At 44.0% G+C, this 24063-nt stretch overlaps 2 protein-coding genes and 1 long non-coding RNA gene across 6 annotated transcripts in view; 2 read left to right on the top strand and 1 right to left on the bottom strand.

Annotated features, from left to right (window-relative positions):
• The window catches only part of RAPGEFL1 (Rap guanine nucleotide exchange factor like 1), a 52342-nt gene extending 48968 nt beyond the window's left edge, over positions 1–3374 (top strand). Inside the window, exon 15 of the mRNA XM_079948748.1 lies at positions 285–3374. Within this exon, the coding sequence (XP_079804874.1) occupies positions 285–409 (125 nt within the window). The 3' untranslated portion in view covers positions 410–3374. The remainder of the gene's footprint in view (positions 1–284) is intronic.
• On the bottom strand, positions 1651–5527 carry LOC307200360. The gene is made up of 2 exons (XR_013832375.1): positions 1831–5527; positions 1651–1782 (listed from the first exon to the last, which is right to left on the bottom strand). It is a non-coding gene; the product is annotated as an uncharacterized lncRNA (long non-coding RNA).
• A 98-nt stretch (positions 5528–5625) lies between these two features.
• Positions 5626–24063, top strand: part of WIPF2 (WAS/WASL interacting protein family member 2) — a 30636-nt gene continuing 12198 nt past the window's right edge. The window contains exons 1-2 of one of the 4 annotated variants that reach the window (XM_079948832.1): positions 5635–5752; positions 13704–13890. The gene's annotated coding sequence lies outside the window, so the exon portion shown is untranslated. Of the gene's footprint in view, positions 5753–7046; positions 7142–13703; positions 13891–20987; positions 21465–24063 lie in introns of those variants that run through there. The other 3 variants (XM_079948831.1, XM_079948829.1, XM_079948830.1) reach the window with 3 other exon arrangements.

Below are 24063 nucleotides of genomic sequence, written 5' to 3'. Positions count from 1 at the left end.
AACAATTCGGGACAGCAAGATCTTATCAGGTGGGGCTAATCCTGGACTCCTTAAGGAACAGATGGGGAATCTGTGGCCCTCTGTATATTGGACTGCAGCTCTTAAGGTCCCTGGCTGTTGACCATATTGTGTGAGCATGATGGGAAATTGAATGCAATAATATCTGGCGGACTACCAGTTCCCCATTCCTACTTTAGAGTATCTGCTTATTCTAGGCATGATAGTTGTGTTTAGCTTAGAATGCTGTCTCTTCCCAAATTACTGTCTTCTTCTTCTTCCCCCAGGCCTGGAAATGGAGTCATCTCCCCAACAGCTGCAGACAAAAGCTTACGTCCGGCAGTTCCAAGTTATTGACAATCAGAACCTGCTCTTTGAGCTCTCTCACAAGCTGGAGTCAAACAGCCAATGAGGCAGCTGCCCACAGGGCAGGCATCACTAGCAAAGAATGTTTACTCTGCGCAATACTCGAGCACTTTTTGGATGTACAGGGGTTCCTCCTTAGGGTCTGACCCTGTTGGGAGAGGAGAGCATGGAGTTGCCAAATGGCAGGGATGGCCAAGCTTGGTCCAAGAAATCCTGGTGACTGAGGTGCAAAATCAAAACAGCACCTCGCCTTCCTACGGTTTGAGCTTGGGACACAATTCGCCACAGAGTTCTCCTGCCAGGGCTGGCCCCGAGATAATTTTGATGCCAGAGATTGAAAATCTAAATAGCACCTTCCTGTCCCCTCGTCCCTCCCCCAGCAGTAAAAAAGCAAACCACTATTTAAGTAAGCGAAAAATGTGCTGCTCTTTTAACCGTGCCCCCAAATCTATTGCCTTTGCCCATTGGCAGAGCTCTCTTGGTCTCCTGTGCGAGCTTCATTTAAGGGAAGGGAGACTCCGCCAGGGCATCCTGTGAGTGGGACTTGCGCAGAAGAATCTCCCAGGGAGTATTGAGGCTGCTTATCCTCCATCTGTCGGTTTCCCTCTCCGCCACCTGGAACGGCGCTCCAAATCGGTTGCCTGAGGTGACTATCTCACTTTGCTTCACGGCAGAGTGTAGAGCAGTTTGGAGGACTGAACCCAAAATGGCATGAGCAGATGGAATAGTGTTTTGTGGAGGAGGTCAAGACAAAGCAGGACATCTTGACTAGCTTGTGGGACAACTCACACTAGCTGCCAATGCCCTTTCTGGCAGTTTCCCTCCCCACTATAACCGTAATTGAACAAGTCCTTGAAAACGAACAGTTTGTGAATCAGAAAAATAAGCTTCCGGTGTCATGAGTCGGACATAGTACAGTTGCCAGAGGCAGTGTGTGCAGAAACGTCAAGAAATGTCAGTTTTCTACTTTTCATTTCTCCTATTACACTACTCTTTATCAGTGGGCATTTTTATTTCTGTATTAGAAAGGTTTAATGTGGAAACATTATTATTATTATTAAGAATAATTCACAGGAGACTCTCAAAAGTATTTTTTTGGTTCTCTTCTCACAGAACGTTGCTTTGTTTTTAAAAAGCTGCTCCAAGTAAACTGAAGTGGGAAAATATTTTTCCCAGGTGTTCTTAAAATTCAGTTTTGATTGGCTCTGATGGATAAGACAGTATTCAACGATTTCCATTCTTTGGGATCTAAGCTACAGGAACTTAAAACAGGCACCAAAATTATAAGGCTGTCGTAGTTCCTTATTGGGGCAGAGCCAGTGCGGTATAATGGTTAGAGTGTGGGAGGCCAGGGTTCGAATTCCCACTCAGGCTCACTCAGTGACTTTGGGTCAGTTACTGTCTCTCAGCCTAACCTACCTCACAGGGCTGTTTGTTGTGAGGATAAAATGGGGAGGGGAGAACCACCGCCTTGAGCTCGCTACAAACTTAACTGGCCTAAAAGTCATTTCAGGCCCCCACAGTACTGCAGTTCTCTGACGGGGACTTAGGGCTAAAGATTTGCCTTAACAAAGAATCCTCGTCACTTTCACCAAACTACAATTCCCTGGATTTTTTGTGGGAAGCCATGACAGTTTTAATTGTAGTCTAGATTTACACAGTTTCTGGTTTTGGCTGCTGTCCAAATGTTTTTTTACATCTCTTTGTGTTGAATAAATTTAGTTTTAGGTGGGTTATTTTTTTTGGGGGGGGGGTGTTGGCAAGAAACCAATGGTCTCTTCCTCTTGAACTGGGCTCTAGATATAGGTCACTCTTGAGTCCTGGGATGTGTCCTTCAGCAACTTGGGAGAGCCTCGGAGGGGCAGGGAGATTTCCATCTCAGGATAGGATAGTGGGGTTTCCCCTCTCTATAATATCACAGGGACGTTCACAATAACACTTAACTATATTGTCCCTTGTTATTCACACAGTTTTGATGGTTACACAGTGATAAAACAATTTTTGTTCTCACTTCTCCAAAGTGCCTTTAAGGATGCAATGTGTTGATTTCAATCTATCTTCACGTTAATCTGGAATAAACTATTGAGATTAATACAAGACTGGGGAAGATTTCCATAAGCTTTTATGGAAACAGCATGTTGGAAGAGGGATGATCTTTTTCTGTACTTCCCCTCCAATTGTGTGAACAAAAAGTTGATTTGAAGTGTACTGTACGAATAAGGTCAAGTGACCTCAAAGAAAGACTTCAGTTCTCAAAAGTGTTGACTTTAATCCATGCTGGTAATTGTGAGATCAGAACCAGAGATACTATTTATTTTGGATTATTTAATCTGGGACAACTGGATAGAATTTAGTGGACCCTCTCAATAGGTTTTAACCAACTTTCTGTGACACAGATTGCCAAAAACACATATAGCCCAGCCCTCCCCCCACAGAGAATTTGTAATCCACCCTACAGTTGATTATGAGGGTCAGCAGTGGGTTGCAGTGGAATTGTCCTGCTATCTTGCAAAAATACTGAACCTCCTAGCATCTTTCAAGAAACACAGGTGAATTATTTATCTTCGTTATACTTGGAGCAACTACTTGGAGCAAAGCAACTAAAAAGTTGCTTTGAGCTTAGGGAACCCCTGTGATACCAAATAAAAACTCTTGGTCTTGCCCTATAACTTCTGCATGGAAGAATCATATCTCAGGGCTACGTCCCAAAAGCTGTGTGTTCCCCCTGGAATTTGTTTCCAGTGCTATGATCTAATCCTGGAAATGTGAAGTAATAATAAGAATGCCTCTGAGCCAGTCCAGAGTGCATTGTCCACACTACTGAATAACCACAGCCCATTCCCACACATTTCTTGATTAGGGGGCAGGGATTTCAGGTCAAGAGAGAAAGGTGCCTGCTTCTCTTTTAAGAAATGAACTGCTTTCCCTACCATGTTTCTAACAGCTTTAATATATTAGGTCAAAAATTGATATCAAAGAGCAGGTGTTGTAAAGAATTTCTCTCGTTTTTTTTTAAAAATGGCTTTTCTCTTTGCTGACCTCCTCCCTTCTCTTTGATAAGGGTTGTTTTTATTTGTGTGTCTTGGGGAGGGGGTTTGCCTCTTTTGCAGGGGTGAGGAACCTGTGGCAATCCAGATGTTTCTGAACTTCATCTCCTATATATCATTGTTGCTGGCCATGTTGGCTGGGGCTGATGGAGTTCCAGCAACATCAGGAAGGCACCAGGTTCCGCATACCTGATCTAGTGGCTTTCTGTTCAGGGACTTTTCATTTCAGGGTCTCTCGCTTTTGTCTATATTTCTTTTTCTCTCTCCCGGTGAGAGTTTCAGGTCCTAATGCGAGGATGTGTATATATTTATATATATTTTTAACAAGACACTCTTGAATTGTACATTTATTTTTTAAAGAAGAGCCTTGTATCATTGGGCAATTGTACAGTGAATTTTCTACTATTGGAATGAGGGGATCGCTTGCCTACACATATAACCCTACAAGCTTCCGCGAGGTGGAATGTAAGATGTATTGTGTTGTTCTGGGGAAGCTTAGGTTTTTTTTGGGGGGGAGGTCTGGCTGTTGTTGATATTATTATTATTAATAATTATTGTTGTTATTGTTTTGGTACTGCAGCACTTGGGTGAGAAGCCAATGGTGGAAATAAATAATTGTGAAAAATAAAATCAGTGGTCGGCTTTTATACAGATTATGTAAAATTCTTTTATATAGTGCCATCAATGTACGTGGCTCTGTACACAATCTAAAAAACCCCAGATACAATAAAAATGAGTAGTTTAAAATGCAAAATTCAGTGGAATGCAGTGAGCTGGCAGCAATATTGTGACTTCTTCTTATGAAATGTGAGTGAACCAAGGATGGCAATTTCAGACGGGTAAACTTCTAACGTGGAAGCAACCCGTGAGTTGATAATAGAGCATCCATGTTTTGTATATATAAATCTGTTTGAATTTGAGAGTGAAACTAGCTTCTGGTTTTAACCCAGAAAAGGAACTATACCTAGGTTTCACTGCTGTGCTTCTAAAAGCACAAAGTCCCTCAGTGTGCGAACAACCCCAGCACAACAGGGAATCCTCCTATTTGCAACTATGGGCTTTAATCAAGGCCTCTGTCCTCCAGCATTTCACAGATGCAAACGGGGCATGCTAGCAACACCCCTATTCTCATACCAAGACTAGTCTGCTGCATTCATTCATTCATTCATTCAACAGCTCATCTTTCATTGTTTCAGTAATCATGATGATGCTTATTCTACAATCTGTTATCAACGGATTGCATAGACAAATGCATAGAATTGTGGAGTTGGTAGGGGACTTGAGGGTCATTTAGTCCAGCCCGCAGCAATGCAGGAATCTATTGCCCAACCCACAAACCTTGAGATCAAGAGTTTCATGCTTCCCCGACTGAGCTAGCCCAGCTGCTACTATGTGGAAAAAAAGGAGGCTTCATTCTGCAGATATGCACTGGAGGGCGGCAAAACACACACACATCCCATATGCAGTCGAGATTTACTGTAATTTACAGGCTACAGATGAAGACTTCAGAAAGTCTCTAGGCACAAAGTAATGGGCAGTATAACACCCGCTGTATTATACAAAATATAAGGCACCTTTTAGGGGCTGCATAGCCGCTTTTCGGGGACGTTATCCTCCGTTTGCCAGCAGATCGGACCGGGCGATCTTTGAGATCCCTATGATTTCATGATTCTTGTTGTACAGCGGCGTGGCTACTTCGATGTGGTTAGATGTTTCTAATTTACACAACGCCTCCGGACTACATTGCAGGGTTGTCGTGAGCCACCTTCCCTGCCTAATCCTGCAAGGGCTTTCAACCTGCAAAGTGGGAAACAATCCAGAATTGCCGCAAAACCCCGTCCAACATCCACCCCCCTACAGTTTAAAACGGTGGGCTACGTCGTGCATTGCACAGCTCTTGCAAACTCAAAAGTTATCCTCAGCCTAAACCTGCCGCTATCCTCCTTTGCTGGGCGAAGCAAACAAACGGCTTGAAGAGATACTGGGGCGGCGGGGAGAGAAATCCCCTTCACGGGCGCTGGAATTACGAGCCTGAAAGTTGCGAGTTTTATGATTTCGTGTTTCCAGTGCCCTTCCCAACATGGCCGAGCGCAGCACCGATTCTGCTCAGGCCTCTTGGACCTTCTTAATATGGCGACCCAAACAACCAGCCTCACTTCCTCCCACCTACCCCGAACGGGAAAAGGCGGAGCCACGTTGCGCGTGCGCGTTGGCCCCGGGGAGTGCTCTTCGACGCCATTTTGCGTGGCCGCCGGGCGGGCACACGGCTGTTTCCGGGTTGCAGGCCCCGGAGCAGAGAGAGAAAGAGAGAGAGAAGACCAGAGAGGCAGAAGAGCTTGTGGGTAAGCGAAGAGGGCTGCGAAATCCACAACGAGGGGCGGCTGGTTGGGTGTGGGATACGTGGCCTCCTTGAGAACCCTTTGGGTGGGCGGGCTGCGCTTTGACATTTGACCCGTGTTCCTGCGGAGGTCACGGGGCTGGGGAGTGGGCGAGCAGGGGCGGGGTGGAGAGAGAGGGCTCGGCGGTGAGGGGCCGAAGGGATGACGGGAGGAGGAAGCCCAGCAGGAGGGACTGGGAACAGGGGGGAGAAGAGGGGTGGGCCCCATTGGCCTGTTGTTGAAGGGGGTGGGCGCTTTGCTAGGAGCCCCTGGGCGCTGGGGAAGGTGAGGGGGAAGAAGAAGAGGGGTTTCTGGGGTGAGCAAAGGTGAGAGGATACTTTGATTCGTTGACCAGGAGAAATTTAGTATAAAGAAAGGGGCCTGGAAGGAGGAAGAGGAGGAGGAGAGATTGGTAAATTGTATTTAAATTTTATTTCCCCCCAGTGTCGCCGCTTGTTTAGGTACTGGGGTTATTTCAAGCCAGGGGTTGCTAGAGAGGAGTGCGGGCGGGGGGGGGGGGGAGAGACCCTTGGTGTGTGTACAGGCTGAGGATATTGGGAGGGTTACGCATGCGAGAATTTATGGGAGAGGTGGGTCAAGAGCATTGCGGGGCTTGGTTAGCCCGGTTTGAAATATTGTAGTTGGTGTTGAGCAGGTGCTTTCCGGGGAAGGGGTGTGTTGCAGCGCCAGAGGTTTTTGTCTGCGGGTGATTGAGGATTTAGACGTAAGCTGAACAGGTGAAGCAGATAAATATGTGGTGGTTTATGTATCTGGGTGATACATTGAGGGTGAATAAAATAGGAGTAGGTGACAAACTGTCAGGAGGGAGGGAGGTTTACATAAGCTGCTGTGAATTTTGTGAGGGCTATACATGATATACTTTGCTGCTGAAATGGTGGCATGGAGAAGTATCTGTGGAAGGGGGCTAGGTTATTTAGAGGGTGATTGAGGGTGTGGCATTGAGGAAACTGCCCTTTTTCTTCCTTATTCTTCTAAGTTGCTGGATGTTGAGGGTCAGACACAACAAGAACTGGTGAACGAGGAGGGATATGAGTTTATTTGGAGTGTCACCCATAATATTTTGTTCTTAAGCTCCAAATGAGGTACTCGAAACTTAGATGCACACAAAGATTGAGGGAGTTTTAGTATGTCCTCTGAATATGAGCTGAATGCGCTTGGAATCTGACATGCTTACAGGCAAACTGCATCTGCTTAATTCCCAAAGTCCTCTATTCCTTTTTGCTCTCTTCCAAACCAGGGCCCCTTCCGGATTATATGTTGTCTTTCCCTTTGCTGTAAATGGCCTTTTGGGCATATGCTGGGTGTGGTCTCCTTGTCGTTCCTCCTTCAGAGGTATGTGTTGTCAGTCAGTGAATAACTTTAGTTCAAGGAACTGTGCACTCACCTTTCTGCAGGTGGAGTTGCCTTCCTCACTTGCTTTTCTTAGAATGTTATCAGTGCTTGTCTGACTGTAGTATTTGTTCACTAAATGTGTCGTTCTCAAAACTCTCAACATACTTGGAAGTGGAGAGTGCAGAAATACCTGCAAGTTAGGTGGGGTGGGATTATGTATTAAGACAGTGTGCTGGCATACGGCTTTCTCACTGAACAGTTGTTGTTTGCATATACCTTTCCCCCATAGAGCTTTCTCTTTCCATTAGATTCCTCCTTCATTGCAGTCCTTGCTCACTGGGGATCATGTTCTGCTTCGGTTCTATGATGGCTTGCTGGAGTAAAATGATGGATTTGGGCAATTTATAATTTTTCAGCTTCCCTATATAGTGGTACCTCAGGTTAAGAACTTAATTCGTTCTGGAGGTCCTTTCTTAACCTGAAACTGTTCTTAACCTGAAGCACCACTTTAGCTAATGGGGCCTTCTGCTGCTGCCACACCGCTGCTGCACGATTTCTGTTCTCATCCTGAAGCAAAGTTCTTAACCCGAGGTACCATTTCTGGGTTAGCGGAGTCTGTAACCTGAAGCGTCTGTAACCCAAGGTACCACTGTATTCTAAATTGGATATGGTCCTTGGCTTTGCAAAGCATTGTGCGTTTTAAGACTGCAATGTAACTTGTTCCTGTTGTAGTCAACATTGCATGGCACTCCTGGTTTGCATGTCTTGCCCTCTTAAATGTGTTGCTATTTGCATGCCTGTGATGGGTAATTGTCATTCCAAAATGTGTGGAACCTTCTTTGAAGTTTTATAAAACAGGACAGTGGCAGAAAGTGAGGAGGAATTAAAGAACCTTTTATTGAGGGTGAAAGAGGAGAGTGCAAAATATGGTCTGAAGCTCAACATCAAAAAAACGAAGATCATGGCTACTGGTCCCATCACCTCCTGGCAAATAGAAGGGGAAGAAATGGAGGCAGTGAGAGATTTTACTTTCTTGGGCTCCATGATCACTGCAGATGGTGACAGCAGCCACGAAATTAAAAGACGCCTGCTTCTTGGGAGAAGGGCAATGACAGGCCTAGACAGCATCTTGAGAAGTAGAGACATCACCTTGCCAACAAAGGTCCGTATAGTTAAAGCTATGGTTTTCCCAGTAGTGATGTATGGAAGTGAGAGCTGGACCATAAAGAAGGCTGATCGCCGAAGAATTGATGCTTTTGAATTATGGTGCTGGAGGAGACTCTTGAGAGTCCCATGGACTGCAAGAAGATCAAACCTCTCCATTCTGAAGGAAATCAGCCCTGAGTGCTCACTGGAAGGACAGATTGTGAAGCTGAGGCTTCAGTACTTTGGCCACCTCATGAGAAGAGAAGACTCCCTGGAGAAGACCCTGATGTTGGGAAAGATGAAGGGCACAAGGAGAAGGGGGCGACAGAGGACGAGATGGTTGGATAGTGTTTTCGAGGTTACCAGCATGAGTCTGACCAAGCTGCGGGGGGCAGTGGAGGACAGGAGTGCCTGGCGTTCTCTGGTCCATGGGGTCACGAAGAGTCGGACACGACTAAACGACTAAACAACAACAAAACAGGACAGATTGCACAGTTATCTGTCAGGGATTACTTTTGGTACAGGATACCCTGTAAACATGAGAAGGCTCTACTGCAGAGATGGGGAATCCAGTGCTTTCTAGACGTTGTTGGACTCTCTAATTCCCATTAGCCCCAGTCAACATGGTCTGTAGTTGGGGAGGATGGGAACTGTAGTAATGAAAAGCATCAGGAAGGCTCCATGTTCCCTGTTCTGCCCACCTGGATAATCTAGTTTGGTCCCAATTCTGGGTTTGATTCTAGCACCTGCCTGCCAGAGTATTGCTCTTTGTTCTTGTGCTGGCCTGACTGGTGACAGGGCCTTTTCAGACCCTGGAATGCCCTCCTTAGTGAGGTGTGTTCTCTCTCATTATTGATGTTCACGAGAAATTAAAAAAACATTTCTGTTTACCGAAGCATTTTATGACAGAAGGACACTGTTGCTGACAACCCTGATCACTGATTGTGAATGTTTTTAACTTTTAAATAATGTTTTTAAACTGCTTTTAGATTAAAAAAAATCTTTTGCCATTACTGTGTCAGCTGACCTGGGATGTAAATTCAATAAATAAAATAAATACTGGTGCCAGTTCTGGAATGATGCATGTGTTTCTTTTCTGAGCAATAACTACAGTATCTCCTTTCTACATGCTGCTTTCTCTGCCTGTAGTCTTGTCCTTGTCCTTGTCCTTTCCATTTTCCATCTTCCAAAATCTGTTGTTGTATAGAGATGCTAGTCCTCCTTGTTTCTGATTATAGTAGGCAGAAGAGTGGAGCAAGAGATAGGCCTCAAGGTATTAAACTTGATTATGGGGTTCTGGCCAGTGTAATTGGTACAACACTGAGAAGGGAGGCCAATTATTCCAACAGGTCTTTAGGAACTGACTGGAAAAAGGGCTCGTGCTATGGTGTTTTGTTTTCTTCCTCCTCCTCTTCTTCTTGTTAGCTATATTTTTAAATATACCTTTTTGTTGTGTTTCAGTTCTGTAAGTGTTTAATTACTTTTAATGTCCCTATTTTCTATGTTTTATCCTGTTTTATATGTAAGGCACCTGGGGAAAAGGCAGGATAATAATAAGAAGAAATACTGTGGGGAGGATCCATTGGATAGGGTCATTTCAACATTACCTCATTGATGCAGAAGCCACTTATGGAAAAGCAGATTGGCTCCAGAAATTTTTAAAGCAGGGGTCAATAAATTTGTGGCTTTCTAGATGCTGTTCACCTTATAGTGTGGCCAGCAACCAGGGATGATGGGAGTTGTAGTGTAGCAACATCCCACACCCTGGATTTAAGGACCCCTGACTTGATTACTTTTGGTATGCCGCTCACAGTCTGTTTCCCCTATGACAAAAGGTAAAGGACACCTGGATGGTGAAGTCCAGTCAAAGGTGTCTATGGGGTTGCGGTGCTCATCTTGCTTTCACACCGAGGGAGCCGGCGTTTGTTCACAGACAGCTTTCCAGGTCATGTAGCCAGCATGACTAAACCACTTCTGGTGCAACGGAACACTGTGACAGAAACCAGAGCACATGGAAACATTGTTTACCTTCCTGCCGCAGCGCTACCTGTTTATCTACTTGCACTGGTGTGCTTTCAGACTGCCAACCTTCTGATCAGCAAGCCCAAGAGGCTCAATGGTTTAGATGCCAGCGCCATCTCTGTCCCCTGTATGTCTGTTTCCCCTATACGCAATATGGGAATACTGATGATTTTCTTGCAGATAGCTAAATTATATAGGCATATAATACTTTAAAATGTGCTTCCTGGAGAAAAAGTTTATTAAATACCATTTTGGCTGATATTGGATGATATTCAGTGCTAGTGCTACTCAGAGTAGACCCATTGAAGTTAATGTATGTGACTGGTTCATTAATTTTAATGGGGCTAATCTCACCCAGAACTTAGATGAGTACAACTCATTGTATCCATTCAATACGTTGCTAATTGGATTTATAAAATAGTTCATTTTTAGATAAAAAGAATTCTGTGGGAAAATATAGCTGTTTCTGCCGAACTATCCACCCCAAAGTACTGCATTAAATAAGCTTGGGTTGTTTGCTGTATTAAGTGTGCATACAGCAGAACCGTAACTTATGAATGCCTGAGGGATGTTAGCTTTGCATGAGGTACCTGTAAAATATTACACCAATCCACCTCTTCACATTGTACAGCTTCCTGTACACCTTCCCCCTTGTAATGGCTCAGGGTGGATAACAGTACTTGACACGAAATCAAGTGAAACCAACAAAACAATATTCTCACTAAACCAATGACTTTCAAATTATGTTCTGGGGAGCCCTGGGTTTCCTTGGAAGCTTATAGCAGAGATTCCTCAAAGAGTAAATCAAGACTAGCAGACAGGCTTCCCCAAAAGGCAGCTTACCAACCACTGCTGATTATCCCTTAATACACATCTGCAGGTGAGTATTGGGTGTGTTCCAGGCGCTCTCCTATAATGAAGTGGACTGAGGATTTGCCTTTGAACATCTTTCAATCCACTGCAATGTGCAAGGTTTCTTGGGGGAATGGTGGCAGACAGGGCAGTGTGGAAGTGATTTACAAGTAGAAAGCTTGCTAACTACTACATTGAGCCAGAACTAGCGTTGATTATACCAACAAAAAACTAGCCCTCCTGTAGTACTTTCCATCTCTTACTGCGTAATGTTTCATTCTCTAGAGCTTGCATCATTGGCTATAGAAGGGGCTTTCTGCATTGTGGATAATAGTCATTTATGTAAAGGTATGCATAGGGAACAGTCGGCTTACAGTGTAAGGTGATTTCTAGGTGGCTTTCTTTTAAAATAGCTGTGGTGCCTAGAAAATAATATGTTGCTGTTAGGTAAAGCTCAAGTAAACGGTGGAGCTGGAGAAGGTGAAAATCCTGATGAAACCTCTTGAGCAGCTCCTTAGTATGAGTCTAAATTAGAAATAAGTCATTAATATATGGGACACGGGTGGCGCTGTGGGTTAAAGCCTCAGCGCCTAGGACTTGCCGATCGAAAGGTCAGCGGTTCGAATCCCCGCGGCGGGGTGCGCTCCCATCACTCGGTCCCAGCGCCTGCCAACCTAGCAGTTCGAAAGCACGCTCGGGTGCAAGTAGATAAATAGGGACCGCTTACTAGCGGGAAGGTAAACGGCGTTTCCGTGTGCTGCGCTGGCTCGCCAGATGCAGCTTGTCACGCTGGCCATGTGACCCGGAAGTGTCTCCGGACAGCGCTGGCTCCCGGCCTATAGAGTGAGATGAGCGCACAACCCTAGAGTCTGTCAAGACTGGCCCGTACGGGCAGGGGTACCTTTACCTTTACCTTTTACATTAATATATTGAGGCATATTAGGTGAGGCGGATGGTAACTTTTCAGGAAGGACTGTTGTATGTCAACCGTAACAAGTTTGCATAGTGTAGTGATGTGTGTTCTCATTTATCCACGAATGTACCGGTAATGGTAGCTGTGCATGAAGATTAAGCACAACAGTTCCGTGGTGGTATGAGCGTGGTGGTATGAGCTGTTCTGTGTGGAATGATCATGATTGCCTGAAATTCATTCACATGGCCATCTAGGCATGTCATGATTCAGTATATATGGTGGTCGTTATGGTTCTTCTTAGGAATTTCCGAATGTTACCCTCCTTTATAGCACTGATTTTCGCAACCCCTGGCCTATGAATTTTTGGTACCAGACAAAAAGTGTCAAAGGGTTTTTTGTGGAATTGTAATCATAGTGCTGCCTCATATTGGTAGACAAAATCCTTAAGAGCGATGGTAATTTTGGGTTCATGCCTGAGACTGAGGGCAGTTTATGTAACAGTCTAGTCTGGGATTATGTTGATGGGTTTGGATCACTGAGTAGCTGTATGTGAGGGAAATGAATTCACAGGTTGTGAAAGAGTGACTCGGGGTCACCACACACCTATGGTATGTCAGGTTTAGGGCAGAAGGATGGGCCACAAGGCCAGATAAGTGCTCTTCTCGAGTGAATTGTGTGGCTTGATAGGTTAACGTTATTTAGAGCATTTTGATTCCTTTGGCGCTTTCTCAAGTTTTAATCAATCTCCTTCTTGAGGAATATGAAGTGGATGTTGCATTTTCCCCTGTGTTTGAATATATACTGATGACATCAGAATAAATTGAGTAAATTGATCCACTGAAGTGTGTACATCTGGCTAGCATCCTTTATTTTAAGGATAGATTTAGTTCTTATAAGAACAAGTATGAACAGCACTGATGGTTTGCATTTCTTCCCTGTTCTGTAATTATGGGAGAAGGAGTCATTACTTGAATGATTTCAGTTTGACAACTGCTAATGTAGTTTAATTCCTGCTCATTTCAGGAAAAAAACCCACTGTATACTCCTCCTAGGACTTGGGAATGCTGCTAGGGACTGCATGTTTATTCTCTGACATCAAAAAGTATGTACCTTCACAGTTAAGGTTGGACACCTTCTCCTTCGTGTGCTGGCTTTTCACAGGTGTGGAGCTTTTATGACCGAGTATTCAACCTTTTCTCCTCTCCTTAAGTTCTGAAATATACAGTCTGCAAAGTGCACTTTCTGAGATTGGGTCAACAAATGTGGCAGAATAAGGTGAACTTTTCCACTTCAGAATGCTGGTGGGGATAACGTTTTTTTTAATGCTTCCACCTGTGTGAAACAACACCCACTCCCTGGAAATAGAAAACAAGCAAATTTTTTAGCCTAGCTCTTTGCCTGCTATTCTGTTTTTATATTTTCAGGGATCTTTTCCCTTAGGAGAGCATAAAAAATGTGACGCACGCCCATACACCGCACACAAGATACCTGCTGTCCATTCTACTGAATGAATAAAGGAGGGAAGCGGGAGCATGCATTGTTGTTTGAAGAACATGTCCTTGTACCTTGGAACAGTTATTTAAATGTTGCCAGAATATAAAAAGATAAGTCTGCTCTGCCCCTTTTCAGGGTCCACCATAGAGAGGAAGCGATAGCATCTTCTTCAGAAAACCAAATGGAGGAAGGCCTTGTTTGACTGAACACAAGCAGCCTTGTGAGGAATATATTCCTGTGTATAAAGAATGCTTAAGCAGAAAGTCTGTGCACATCATAATTCATGCAGAAGTCTCTAGCACCGTTTATATTCCTGCCAAAGGTAGTATGGGAAATACTGTGTATAACTAATGTTGGGAAAGTCTGTCCTATTCTGCAGATTCCTTGTAGATCTTGGAAAGGGTCTTAATGTAAAATACGGGAACGGTGTGAATGAGCAAAAATATTAGAGGTGAACGAGCCAGCTTGTTTGCTCCGTTTTGTCGCTGCCCTAACATTTTGTGTAAAAGGAGACTAGGCAACAAATAGCACTAAAATTGGAGTGGGTGGAGGAAGCAGGTGCTACTTCCTTGAAGTGTTCCCCCTTTCCCCTCAATATTTGGTTTAGGATGTTCCTTGCAAGATGCTGTGGGTTTTGGCACCTGCATCCCAAAGTCCCCATTTAACCTTTCTCAGGCCATGCTTGAGAAGCCATGTCTGTTCATGCGGCACCTCTGCCAGCCCGTGGCAATGTTGCCAATCCAATCATCCCTTTGTGTCGCAAGCTGATTCAATTTAAGCCACGACGGTGCCCTACTTGGCGTGTTCAGATCAATGTGAGAGCTTTCTCTTGGGCCCTGCCACCTTAGCTTGTCTCCTACAGCACTTCCATCATGGGCTGGTTTTGTCTTCTGGCTTGGAAGGCCCATCTCCCACATGTTTCTAGCATTCCAGGTCAGCCTTTCAAAAAATAAAGTAAAATTGTGTGTTTTTAAGAAATGCCAGATGGCCCCCCCACTTGTCCCTAGATGTTGCAAGGCAGTTTCAGGTAAGGATCTAGTCAGTTACGTGCCCTGGGCAGGAGGTTAATGGGAAGACTGCTATGACCTATTCATGTCTTATAAGTGTTTTGGCTCCTCTTATTATGCAGTTGTAAGAAATTTGCCCCATTCAGGTAGCATTCTTAACACTCTCCATACCACAGACTTTGGGGGAGAAGGTCAGTGATATGTTATAGTACTATAATGTGTGTTGATTTTGATAATTGTACTTCAGCTTATTAATGCTGCTCCTTTTACTGGTTTGCATATGCACTAATCACATTACCATCACTGTTTTCTGGCCTTGCTGTAGTACTGCGGTATTCTTAAAATAATAGTTAGCATTTTCCTGGACTACAGGATTAGTATCTGGGGAGGAGGGATGTGTACCCTGTTCAAATATTTGAGATAGGGCAGGAGCAGATATGGCAGTGGGGGGCAGACAAGCCATTCCAGGGAAAGGGAGATCAGAAACATAAAAGTTGCCCCGCTTTCCACTACCTCCCTCATCCCCTTGAGTTACCCTGTCAACAGATGTTGCTGTTAAATCCCATCATTACAGTTGTACCTTGGAAGTCGAACGGAATCTGTTCCGAAAGTCCGTTCGACTTCCAAAACATTCGGAAACCAAAGCGCAGCTTCTGATTGGCTGCAGGACGTTCCTGCAGCCAATCGGAAGCTGCCTAGGCCCCATCAGACGTTCAGCTTCCAAAAGAACGTTTGCAAAGCAGAACTGTCACTTCCGGGTTTCGATCGTTTGGGAGCCAAAACGTTCGACAACTAGGCTGTTCGACTTCCAAGATATGACTATTGTTATTATTATTATTATTAGCAGTAGCAGCTAATAAAGAACATAACATTTTCTAAGCAATGTACAGATGACAAAAAGATAAGACCCAGACCAAAGCTTCTCAACATTAAAGGAAAAAGGATTAGAAGAAAAAAAAGAAAGCAATGGAGTTTATATATGGGATCAGCTTGGTCCAGGAGATGGGGGCATCTCCAGTGGCTCCTGTTCCCTGGCCAGGAGCAGAGCCCAGGGCATGCCTGCTTCTATCTAGCACTTGATCCTGGCATGAATTACCAAGGCGTGGATAGACAAGCTGGACAGACTGGAGGGCTCAGGAGGGGCGTGTGATTCATCAGGATGTGGTCTTCCTCTCTGGGGTACCTGTGTTTGTACCTGGTATGGAGCAGTTTTGTTAATTCCCCAAAGGAGGCTGCCTGAGGACATTCTCACCAAAGGTAGAAATACATTCCATTATGCTGACCACATTGCCAACATTTTGCAGATGATGTTTTTAATATGAGGTAATCTTACAGTGGCATAATGCCCCCCCCAAATACTATTTTGAGCATAGCTCTTTCAGCCCTTACAGAATTATTGCAAATTCCCCCTGCAATCAGAGTCATTTGCGGCATCTCCTAGGTCACTTTCCCAACACTCTTTTAGGTCACGAGACACAAATGTTCTGTATCATTTAGATGTCCATCCTCTCATGTTAACAAACAACACTTGAAAGAAGCATATATTGCGTTAATCCCCAAACAAGATGCGGATCTAACCCAGGTTAAAAATTATAGACCAATCTCACTGCTTAAACACAGACTACAAAATATTCGCAGGAATCCTAGCAAGAAGGCTGAAAAAGTTATCAGAAATTATCCATAAGGATCAGATGGGATTCCTGCCAGGGCGACAGATGAGAAATAACACAAGAAGCATAATCAATATGCTAGAATATTTATCTGTTAGAATTGACAAACAAGTCATCATGATGTTTGTGGATGCCGAGAAGGCATTCGATAAGGTGATTTGGGATTTCATGTTGAAAAATCTAGAATACATGGATGTTGGCAATGACTTCTTTAACGGGGTAAAAGCGATATATACCGAACAGAAGGCTAAATTGATTATAAATAGCATGGTGACGGAAGAGATAAAGATACAGAAGGGTACAAGACAGGGTTGTCCACTCTCCCCGCTACTGTTTATAATAGTTTTAGAAGTACTCTTGAATTCAATAAGGCAAAATGGGAAAATAAATGGAGTAACATTAGGACAGAACGTGTATAAGACTAAAGCCTTTGCGGACGATGTAGTAATAATGACAGAAGAACCAATAACAGCAATAGAAGAAATATTAAAGGAAATAGAAGAATTTGGAGAAATAGCAGGTTTTAAACTAAATAAGACAAAAACGAAAATGATAGCTAAAAATGTGGACTTAAAAACAACAGAAATCATTCAACAATACACACAGATAGAGATAGTTAAAAAAGTCAAATACCTGGGTATCTGGTTAACATAAAAAAACATAGACTTATTCAAAAATAATTATGAGCCGATGTGGAAGGACATAAGGAAAGATCTGGAAAAATGGGGAGGGCTGAAACTGTCATTCTGGGGAAGGATTAATACAATTAAGATGAATGTCTTACCAAGACTTATGTTTCTATTTCAAACTATCCCTATAATTAAGGGGAGCCGAATCTTTAGAGACTGGCAACGAATACTCTCAAGATACATATGGCAGGGCAAAAAACCTAGAATTCAGTTTAAATTATTGACAGATATAAAGGAAAGGGGGGGTTTTGCCCTGCCAGATTTGAAGTTATACTACGAGGCCTCATGCCTTTGTTGGATAAAGGACTGGGTAAAGTTGGGGAATACGGAGCTACTCGATTTAGAGGGCTTCGATAATAGATTCGGCTGGCATGCCTATTTATGGAAGAACAAGAGGAAAGTACATAAGGGATTTGATCACATTTTTAGAGGCCCGCTAATTGAAGTATGGGAAAAACATAAGAATTTGTTAGAGCCGAAAACACCACATTGGCTATCACCTCTCGAAGTAATGAGTATAAAGGCTATTAATATGAGAAGCAACTGGGCTACATATAGCCAGTTGCTAACTAAGGTTGATGGGAAATGGAAGATAAAGCCGTACGATCAAGTAAAGGAGTATGTCTATGATTGGTTACACCATATCCAGGTAAATCAGATGTATAGTAAAGACTTTAAAGAAAGAGGATATGCAGAAAAAGACTCTAAATTCCAAACGGAGATAATAAATAATGAAGTAAAAATCATATCTAAGATGTATAGGATGCTGTTGGATTGGAATCTAGGTGATGAAGAAGTTAAATCAGTGATGATCCGTTGGGCAAGGGATGTAGGCCACTGCATACAATTTGAAGATTGGGAAGAGCTTTGGAAAGAGGGGCTAAATTTTACAGCGTGTACAACGATAAAGGAAAATGTCATGAAGATGTTTTATAGGTGGTATTTAACACCGATAAAATTGTCAAAAATGTATAAGACGGATAAGAAGTGCTGGAAGTGTAAAAAAGAGGAGGGCTCCTTCTACCATATGTGGTGGGAGTGTGGAAGAGTGAAACAATTCTGGGAGAATATATATATTGAAATAAAGAAGATTCTAAAATACACGTTCAGAAAGAAACCAGAAATTTTCCTGTTAGGGATGTTAAGGCAAGAGATTAAAAAAGAAGATCGTAGAATAGTATACTATGCAGTGGCAGCAGCAAGGGTAGTATTAGCCCAAAAGTGGAAACAGCAGGAAATACCAACGGTGGAGGAGTGGAGATTTAAGCTGCTGGACTACGCAGAGCTGGATAAATTAACAGGGAAAATTAGGTATGTAAGAGACCAAGTGTTTATCAAGGATTGGGGAAAGTATGTGGATTATCTGGAATGTATTAGTGAGGGACAAACAACGCTAAAGGGATTCAGAGACGCACTGTGAAAGACAAAGAGTTACTGTTGAAAGCAAATAGGAGATAGAGATAAGTTTAACGACAATAATAAGCAGAGAAACGTGTGAACTTGATTATTGCTTCGAAAGATTTATGGACAAGCTGAAGGAAGTCTCGAAAGGGATGTATATGTAATAATGTTATGGGTAAATCAAAGTTTATGTATTTTTTTTATTTATTTTTGTTTTCTCTTTGTAAATCCCTTTTCTTTCTACTTTTTGTATATTGATTTTTTTATATATATATGTGTGTTAGTCTTTTACTTTCTTTTGTGGAATTAATTAATAAAAAGAATGATGGAAAAAAAAAAACACTTGAAAGTACAAGCTGTTCAAAATCTTTGAGAGTGAGGGCAGTTTGAGCCTTTATTTCTTGTTGTGATATAAAAGAGGTGGTTTGTTTCAACACCAGCCAATTACATCCCAGGGTTCCAAGTTTCTCCTGCAACACCCTTCCTCCAAGTGGCCCAGAGTTTCAAGTAAAATTCATTTAAATGATATAAACCTTTCCCCTACCCCAGCCATAACAATACTGAAGCCTGTTCTTATTAAAAGGGGGGGGGGGGCATTTTCATCCTGTATTTGCATGCCCATTGAAAGCATAGCATCTATTGAAATTTCCATATTGTGCGTTTCTTCCATTTGAACTCATGCCTTTCATGTATCACTAGTTATTAGGGATGTAGCCTGTCTTAACTCATTGGCTTCACAATGCAGGTTAATTTTTGGTGTTCCCCAACCACCTGTTTTGCCTGTTGCATACAGATTAGATTTATTCACCCAAGCCTCTTTAGATCCAAATATTTCAATGGCCAAAATTTGGACTGAAAAATTGAAAAGAGATAATAACTTAGGCAGACAAGACATATTTTTTTATGGAAGCAGTTTTTCCCAGTATGGAAAGATTAAAGGAGGTCCACCTTCTAAAATCACTTTTAATTTTTTTCTACCATCAGGGTGAAGTTCGCCAGAAATAGTTTCTTTAGGTTCTTGGTTACCCAAATTTCTGAATATTGTAAGCTTCATGACTGGTGCTTCAATCAAAGCTATTGTCTCTTTGTGGAATACAGAGATGAGTTTCACAAATGACACAGTACAATATATTTGTAACTGTTCCATGCTAATACCTGGATTTTTCATAAGTCACTTCAAATATAGGCTGCGAGAGGGTATGCAGCTGGGATTAAAGCAAAATTTCTGTTGCCGTTTTGCCGCCTGGTGACTGAGGCAGAGAGAAAGGACTTGGTGAGCTCATAGTAGATGTAGATTTTTTTGGGGGGGACATCATGGCACATAGTTCAGTCCCTTAGACCCCATGCAACACCAGCTTCTGAGGGGGGAAGTTCTGTCAGTGGGATGGCTCTTGGCATGTCATCAATTTCCAAATGTGTTGTTTTAAGTGACATTCAGAGGATGCTCTTGGCTGATCTTGGTAAGGTATAGGAAAGGCATAATCTGCTGGCTCAGTCCCTTAGCTGGGTGCCTTTAAGGGAAGTCTCACCCTGTGCTTTCAGACCACAATTAGCATTGTTAACAGGTGTTAGCAGTTTGGGGAACTGGGAGTACTTGTGTGAATAGCAAGCACTAGGAAGAGGTTAAAGCAGGGGTAGGCAACCTAAGGCCCATGGGCAAACAAGCGTCCCACGGAGGTTGTTTAACCGGCTCCTGAGCCGCCCCGGAACTGAGCCGCCCGCTCGGCAAGTCCCCACGCACTGCGCTAAACTAGCGCTGTGTGGGGACTCGCTTCTGCGGTGCCAGAAATTGTGTCTGCACAGACGCAGATGCCAGAAATTGTGGCCGCGCGTGATCCAGCCCACGGAGGGATCTCTGCTGGAGTGAACCAGCCCAGGTGAGGTAAACCTTGCTGACCCCTGGGTTAAAGCCTGCTCCCCATGTCTGAGAGATCACTTTCGCCATTTTGTTACTAGCTATTAAATAGCTGTTAATAGCTAGAAGAGAGAGGAGGCATTTCACCAATACTGTACAGTTTTGCTGCGTTTATCACTCTCGCTGCTGCCATTCACAGAAAATTGCATTGTGGGAGTAAACATGTTTGCTTAGTTCCATTTAAGGCATATGAGGCACGCAAAAGGCGACCATCGTTAGGAAAGTAATTGTCAATATCGTAAATGCTGGGCAGAGAGAAAACAGCATCTTGTTTTTGCAATAATGAGGGCGATTATATCTGGCTCGCTGTGTTTCTGGGAAGTTAATGAGCCAGGGCATCTGTTATGATTAAATCACTTCTATTCCCACAGTAGCAGTGCTACAGCAAAATAAAAAATAAAAATAAAAATTCCAACGCAAGTCACTAGTAAGCTTCAACATGGTGACATAGTACCTTGGGGGGTCATCTTTGGCACCTTCAAGGCTGACCAGCACATTGTGATACAGGCATTTACACATGTTCATTATGTGCGCAATTGCGCACATGCGCATCACACAAAACCCAGAAGTGACACGAAAATGTCACAAAACAGGCAGAATGGAGTGTTTGTATACCTTTTCAATGGTGTTTCAAATATACGCCACTTCACTTGGTGCTTTTTGTAAATTCTAAAACCACTTCAGATCCTTCCCCTCCACCCCAGTAATCATGTGCACAGTTTAATCACCAAATTTTCATGAGGCAAAAGCAGAGGAGACTCAGGCAAGTTGCTCCACAGTTGCTTGATTCAGTGTTTTGCTTAGGAAAAAAAAAGTCAGTGTTCTACTACATACAGCAAGTGAAGCAATGGGACATACTCCACCAGTCAATCAAGGGTTTTTCATGCTAGGCAGAGCTTCGGCTATCTTTGCCAGCTTACATGTCTTGCAGCACATGCATTCCCAGAGACTGCGTGATTAATTGAGTGCTTGCTGCCTTTGGACCAGTCACTTCCCATCCTCCTCAGGTGACCATGCTTTGAAACTATCACACCGCCCCCATAACATTGTAGTCACATCATGGGCATTGCGTCTTTGCATGCTTGTAAACCCAAGTGTGACTGCACACTGGGATGAGAGTCGGAACAGGAATGGAATCGGAGAGGCAGAACTTCAGTAGATGAAACAAACTAAATTGTGTTCTCTGACTTCTTGATTGAAAGCTCCTATCTTGGGTATGTTTTATTTTTCATCCAATTTTACTCCCTTTCAAGTAGTTGTGAGGATCTTTTAGTACTTCCATTGTACAATGCTATGAACTTTTTTTTTAAAAAAAGCATGACTCAGTGGTGGCAGATATCTAGCCTTGGGTGTACATTGCTCTGATTTGATTGCTTTCATACTAAATATGTTAGTATCTAGCATTTTTATTCCTAAATTGGAGATCTGAGTAAATAAGGGGATCTGCTATTCCAGGCAGAGAAAAGAAGCTCTCTGAGGACAGCTTCAGGTTATGTTAGACTGCCTGTCCTTTGGGCACCAGCAAGCTTGTATACATTGACCACAAGTAACGAGGCAGAGGATGCATAGATCCTGGTAGCATGAAATACTTTCAGCAACAGCTGGTTGGGGCAAAGACGTCTGACAATGAATTGACATTTGTTTAATCGGGTTGCAGTTGTAATATCTAGCCTGTTCTAAACAATAAAAGGTAGAGGCGCCCGATTTGCAAACAAGTGGGGACGGGAAGAAGGAAAATAAGCAGTGGAATAGAAGCGTGTATATTCTTGTGGAGTATCGCCCAGCCAGCTTTAAGGGAGACCGACTTATAGGTCAAACAAAATATCACTGGTCCAAAAAGAACAACCAAAAAGCATTTACCTGACAATAGGGAGAGTGTTTCCATTTCATTAATGGTGTGAAACATGGTAGCAGCACTTCTCCAGGTTGATCTCTTCAAAGGCTCAGTCACTTTGCCAGAGTTTGGGATGCTTGGGATGCTTGGGATGCTCTTGTCAACTGCTGCTGAGAACCAGGCAGAGCTGAGATTTCCAGTGTTGACTTCTAGACAGCCTGTTGCAGTTTAAGGAAGGTTGGCAGGTAACCACTAGACAGATTGTCTGTAGCGAGCAGGAATCTTCCTTAGAAGACCAAGTAGGAAAACCTGAACTTCTTCCTCCCCCCCCCTTCTTTTTGGGGGGGACCACAAGTGACTAGCCAAGGGTGTGTGGAGGCAAACAGGCTGGCAAAACATCCAATGGGCTGGTGATTTTAATGACTTTATTTGCAAGAGCTGTTTAAGGGTAGCCTGTGAGGCCGTCTTTGCAGACTTGGATTGTTTGCCGCGAGGTGACATGTTGCATTGTGCTTTCCCCCCCAATGCATTAAATTCTCCGTTCCTCTACAGTCCTGTGTTTGTCATTGCCGTACTTAGGGAAAGGACAGCAAAATGATTACAGTCATACCTTGGGTTGAATACGCTTCAGGTTGAGCGCTTTCGGGTTGCGCTCCGTGGTGACCCGGAAGTAACGGAACGCATTACTTCCGGATTTCACCGTTCGCACATGCGCAGATGGTGAAAATGACGTCACGCACATACATAGATGTGGTGAATCGCGACCCGCGCAGACACGCAGTCACGGGTTGTGTTCGCTTCAGGATGCAGATGGGGCTCCGGAACGGATCCCCTTCGCATCCTGAGGTACCACTGTATTCGAGAGGAAATGCTCCTGCCTGCCACATAGCCTGCATGCCTCTTTTGTGAATGTTGAAATTGGAGGTACCTAATATTTTCTGTTCCCTGGATATTTGAGAGCAAAGATAGGCAAGGTGCGTCCCTCCAGATGTGATAGTGGACTGCAGCTCCTATCAACCTCTGCCAGCGTGGCCAGTGATCAATGATGCTAAGAGTTGTCGTCCAGCAACACCTGGAGGGCACTGCTTTGGGAATCTATGTTTTAGGGGAAATACCGGTTTTTTTTGCCCTATTGGACGCACCGGCCCATAGGATGCACCTAGTTTTCAGGGGGGGAAATCAAGGAAAAAAATATGATTTCCCCCCCGCAGCTCTGGGAGCAGCGGACAGGCTGCACGCAGCCTGTATGCTACTCCAAGACCTTCTCCCAGCAGGAGCCCCTTTAAAGAGCGCGTGGCTTTTGCCTGCTTTTGCGGGAGGTGGGGGAATTCCCCCATCTCCCGCAAAAGCCCACAGGAGGGAGAAGGGACGGACTCGGCCAGTCTGTCCCTTCTCCCTCCTCGGGGAAAAGCCCCCAAGAGCGGCGCGCTCTTTAAAGGCTGTGCGGCTCCTACGGGCTTTTCTACGAGGTGGGGGAATTCCCCCACCTCCTAGAAAAGCCAGCAGAAGCCGTGGAGCCCCTTTAAAGAGCGTGCGGCTTTTGCCTGCTTTTGTGGGAGGTGGGGGAATTCCCCCATCTCCCGCAAAAGCCCACAGGAGGGTTGGAGAGTAGCGGGAAGGCCCCCCATCTTCTGGGGCTGGCCATGGGGGAAGCGCTGCTTTCTCCACCGCCAGCCTCAAAGAGCAGACTCTCCTGGCTTCAGCGGAAGCAACGCAAAGCCTCCGGAGCGCAGGAGCTATCGCTCCGGAGCTATCGCTGAAGCCAAGGAGCCTGCATTCGCCCCATAAGACGCACACACATTTCCCCTTCATTTTTGGAGGGGAAAAGGTGCGTCTTATAGGGCGAAGAATACGGTAGCTGATGCAAGTATCCTCTTTCACATCTCTGTATCCACGAAGGTCAGAAGCATTTCTTTAAAAACAAAGTTTTTTTCAGATTTGGAAACTGCAGGTGCCCTAGAGCATATCCAGAACAGATG

This window comes from Podarcis cretensis (genome assembly GCF_951804945.1).
Source record: "Podarcis cretensis genome assembly, chromosome: 13".
Lineage (NCBI taxonomy): Eukaryota > Metazoa > Chordata > Lepidosauria > Squamata > Lacertidae > Podarcis > Podarcis cretensis.
The sequence above is the reverse complement of the archived record's forward strand: the minus strand, read 5'-3'. Positions and strand labels throughout refer to the sequence as shown.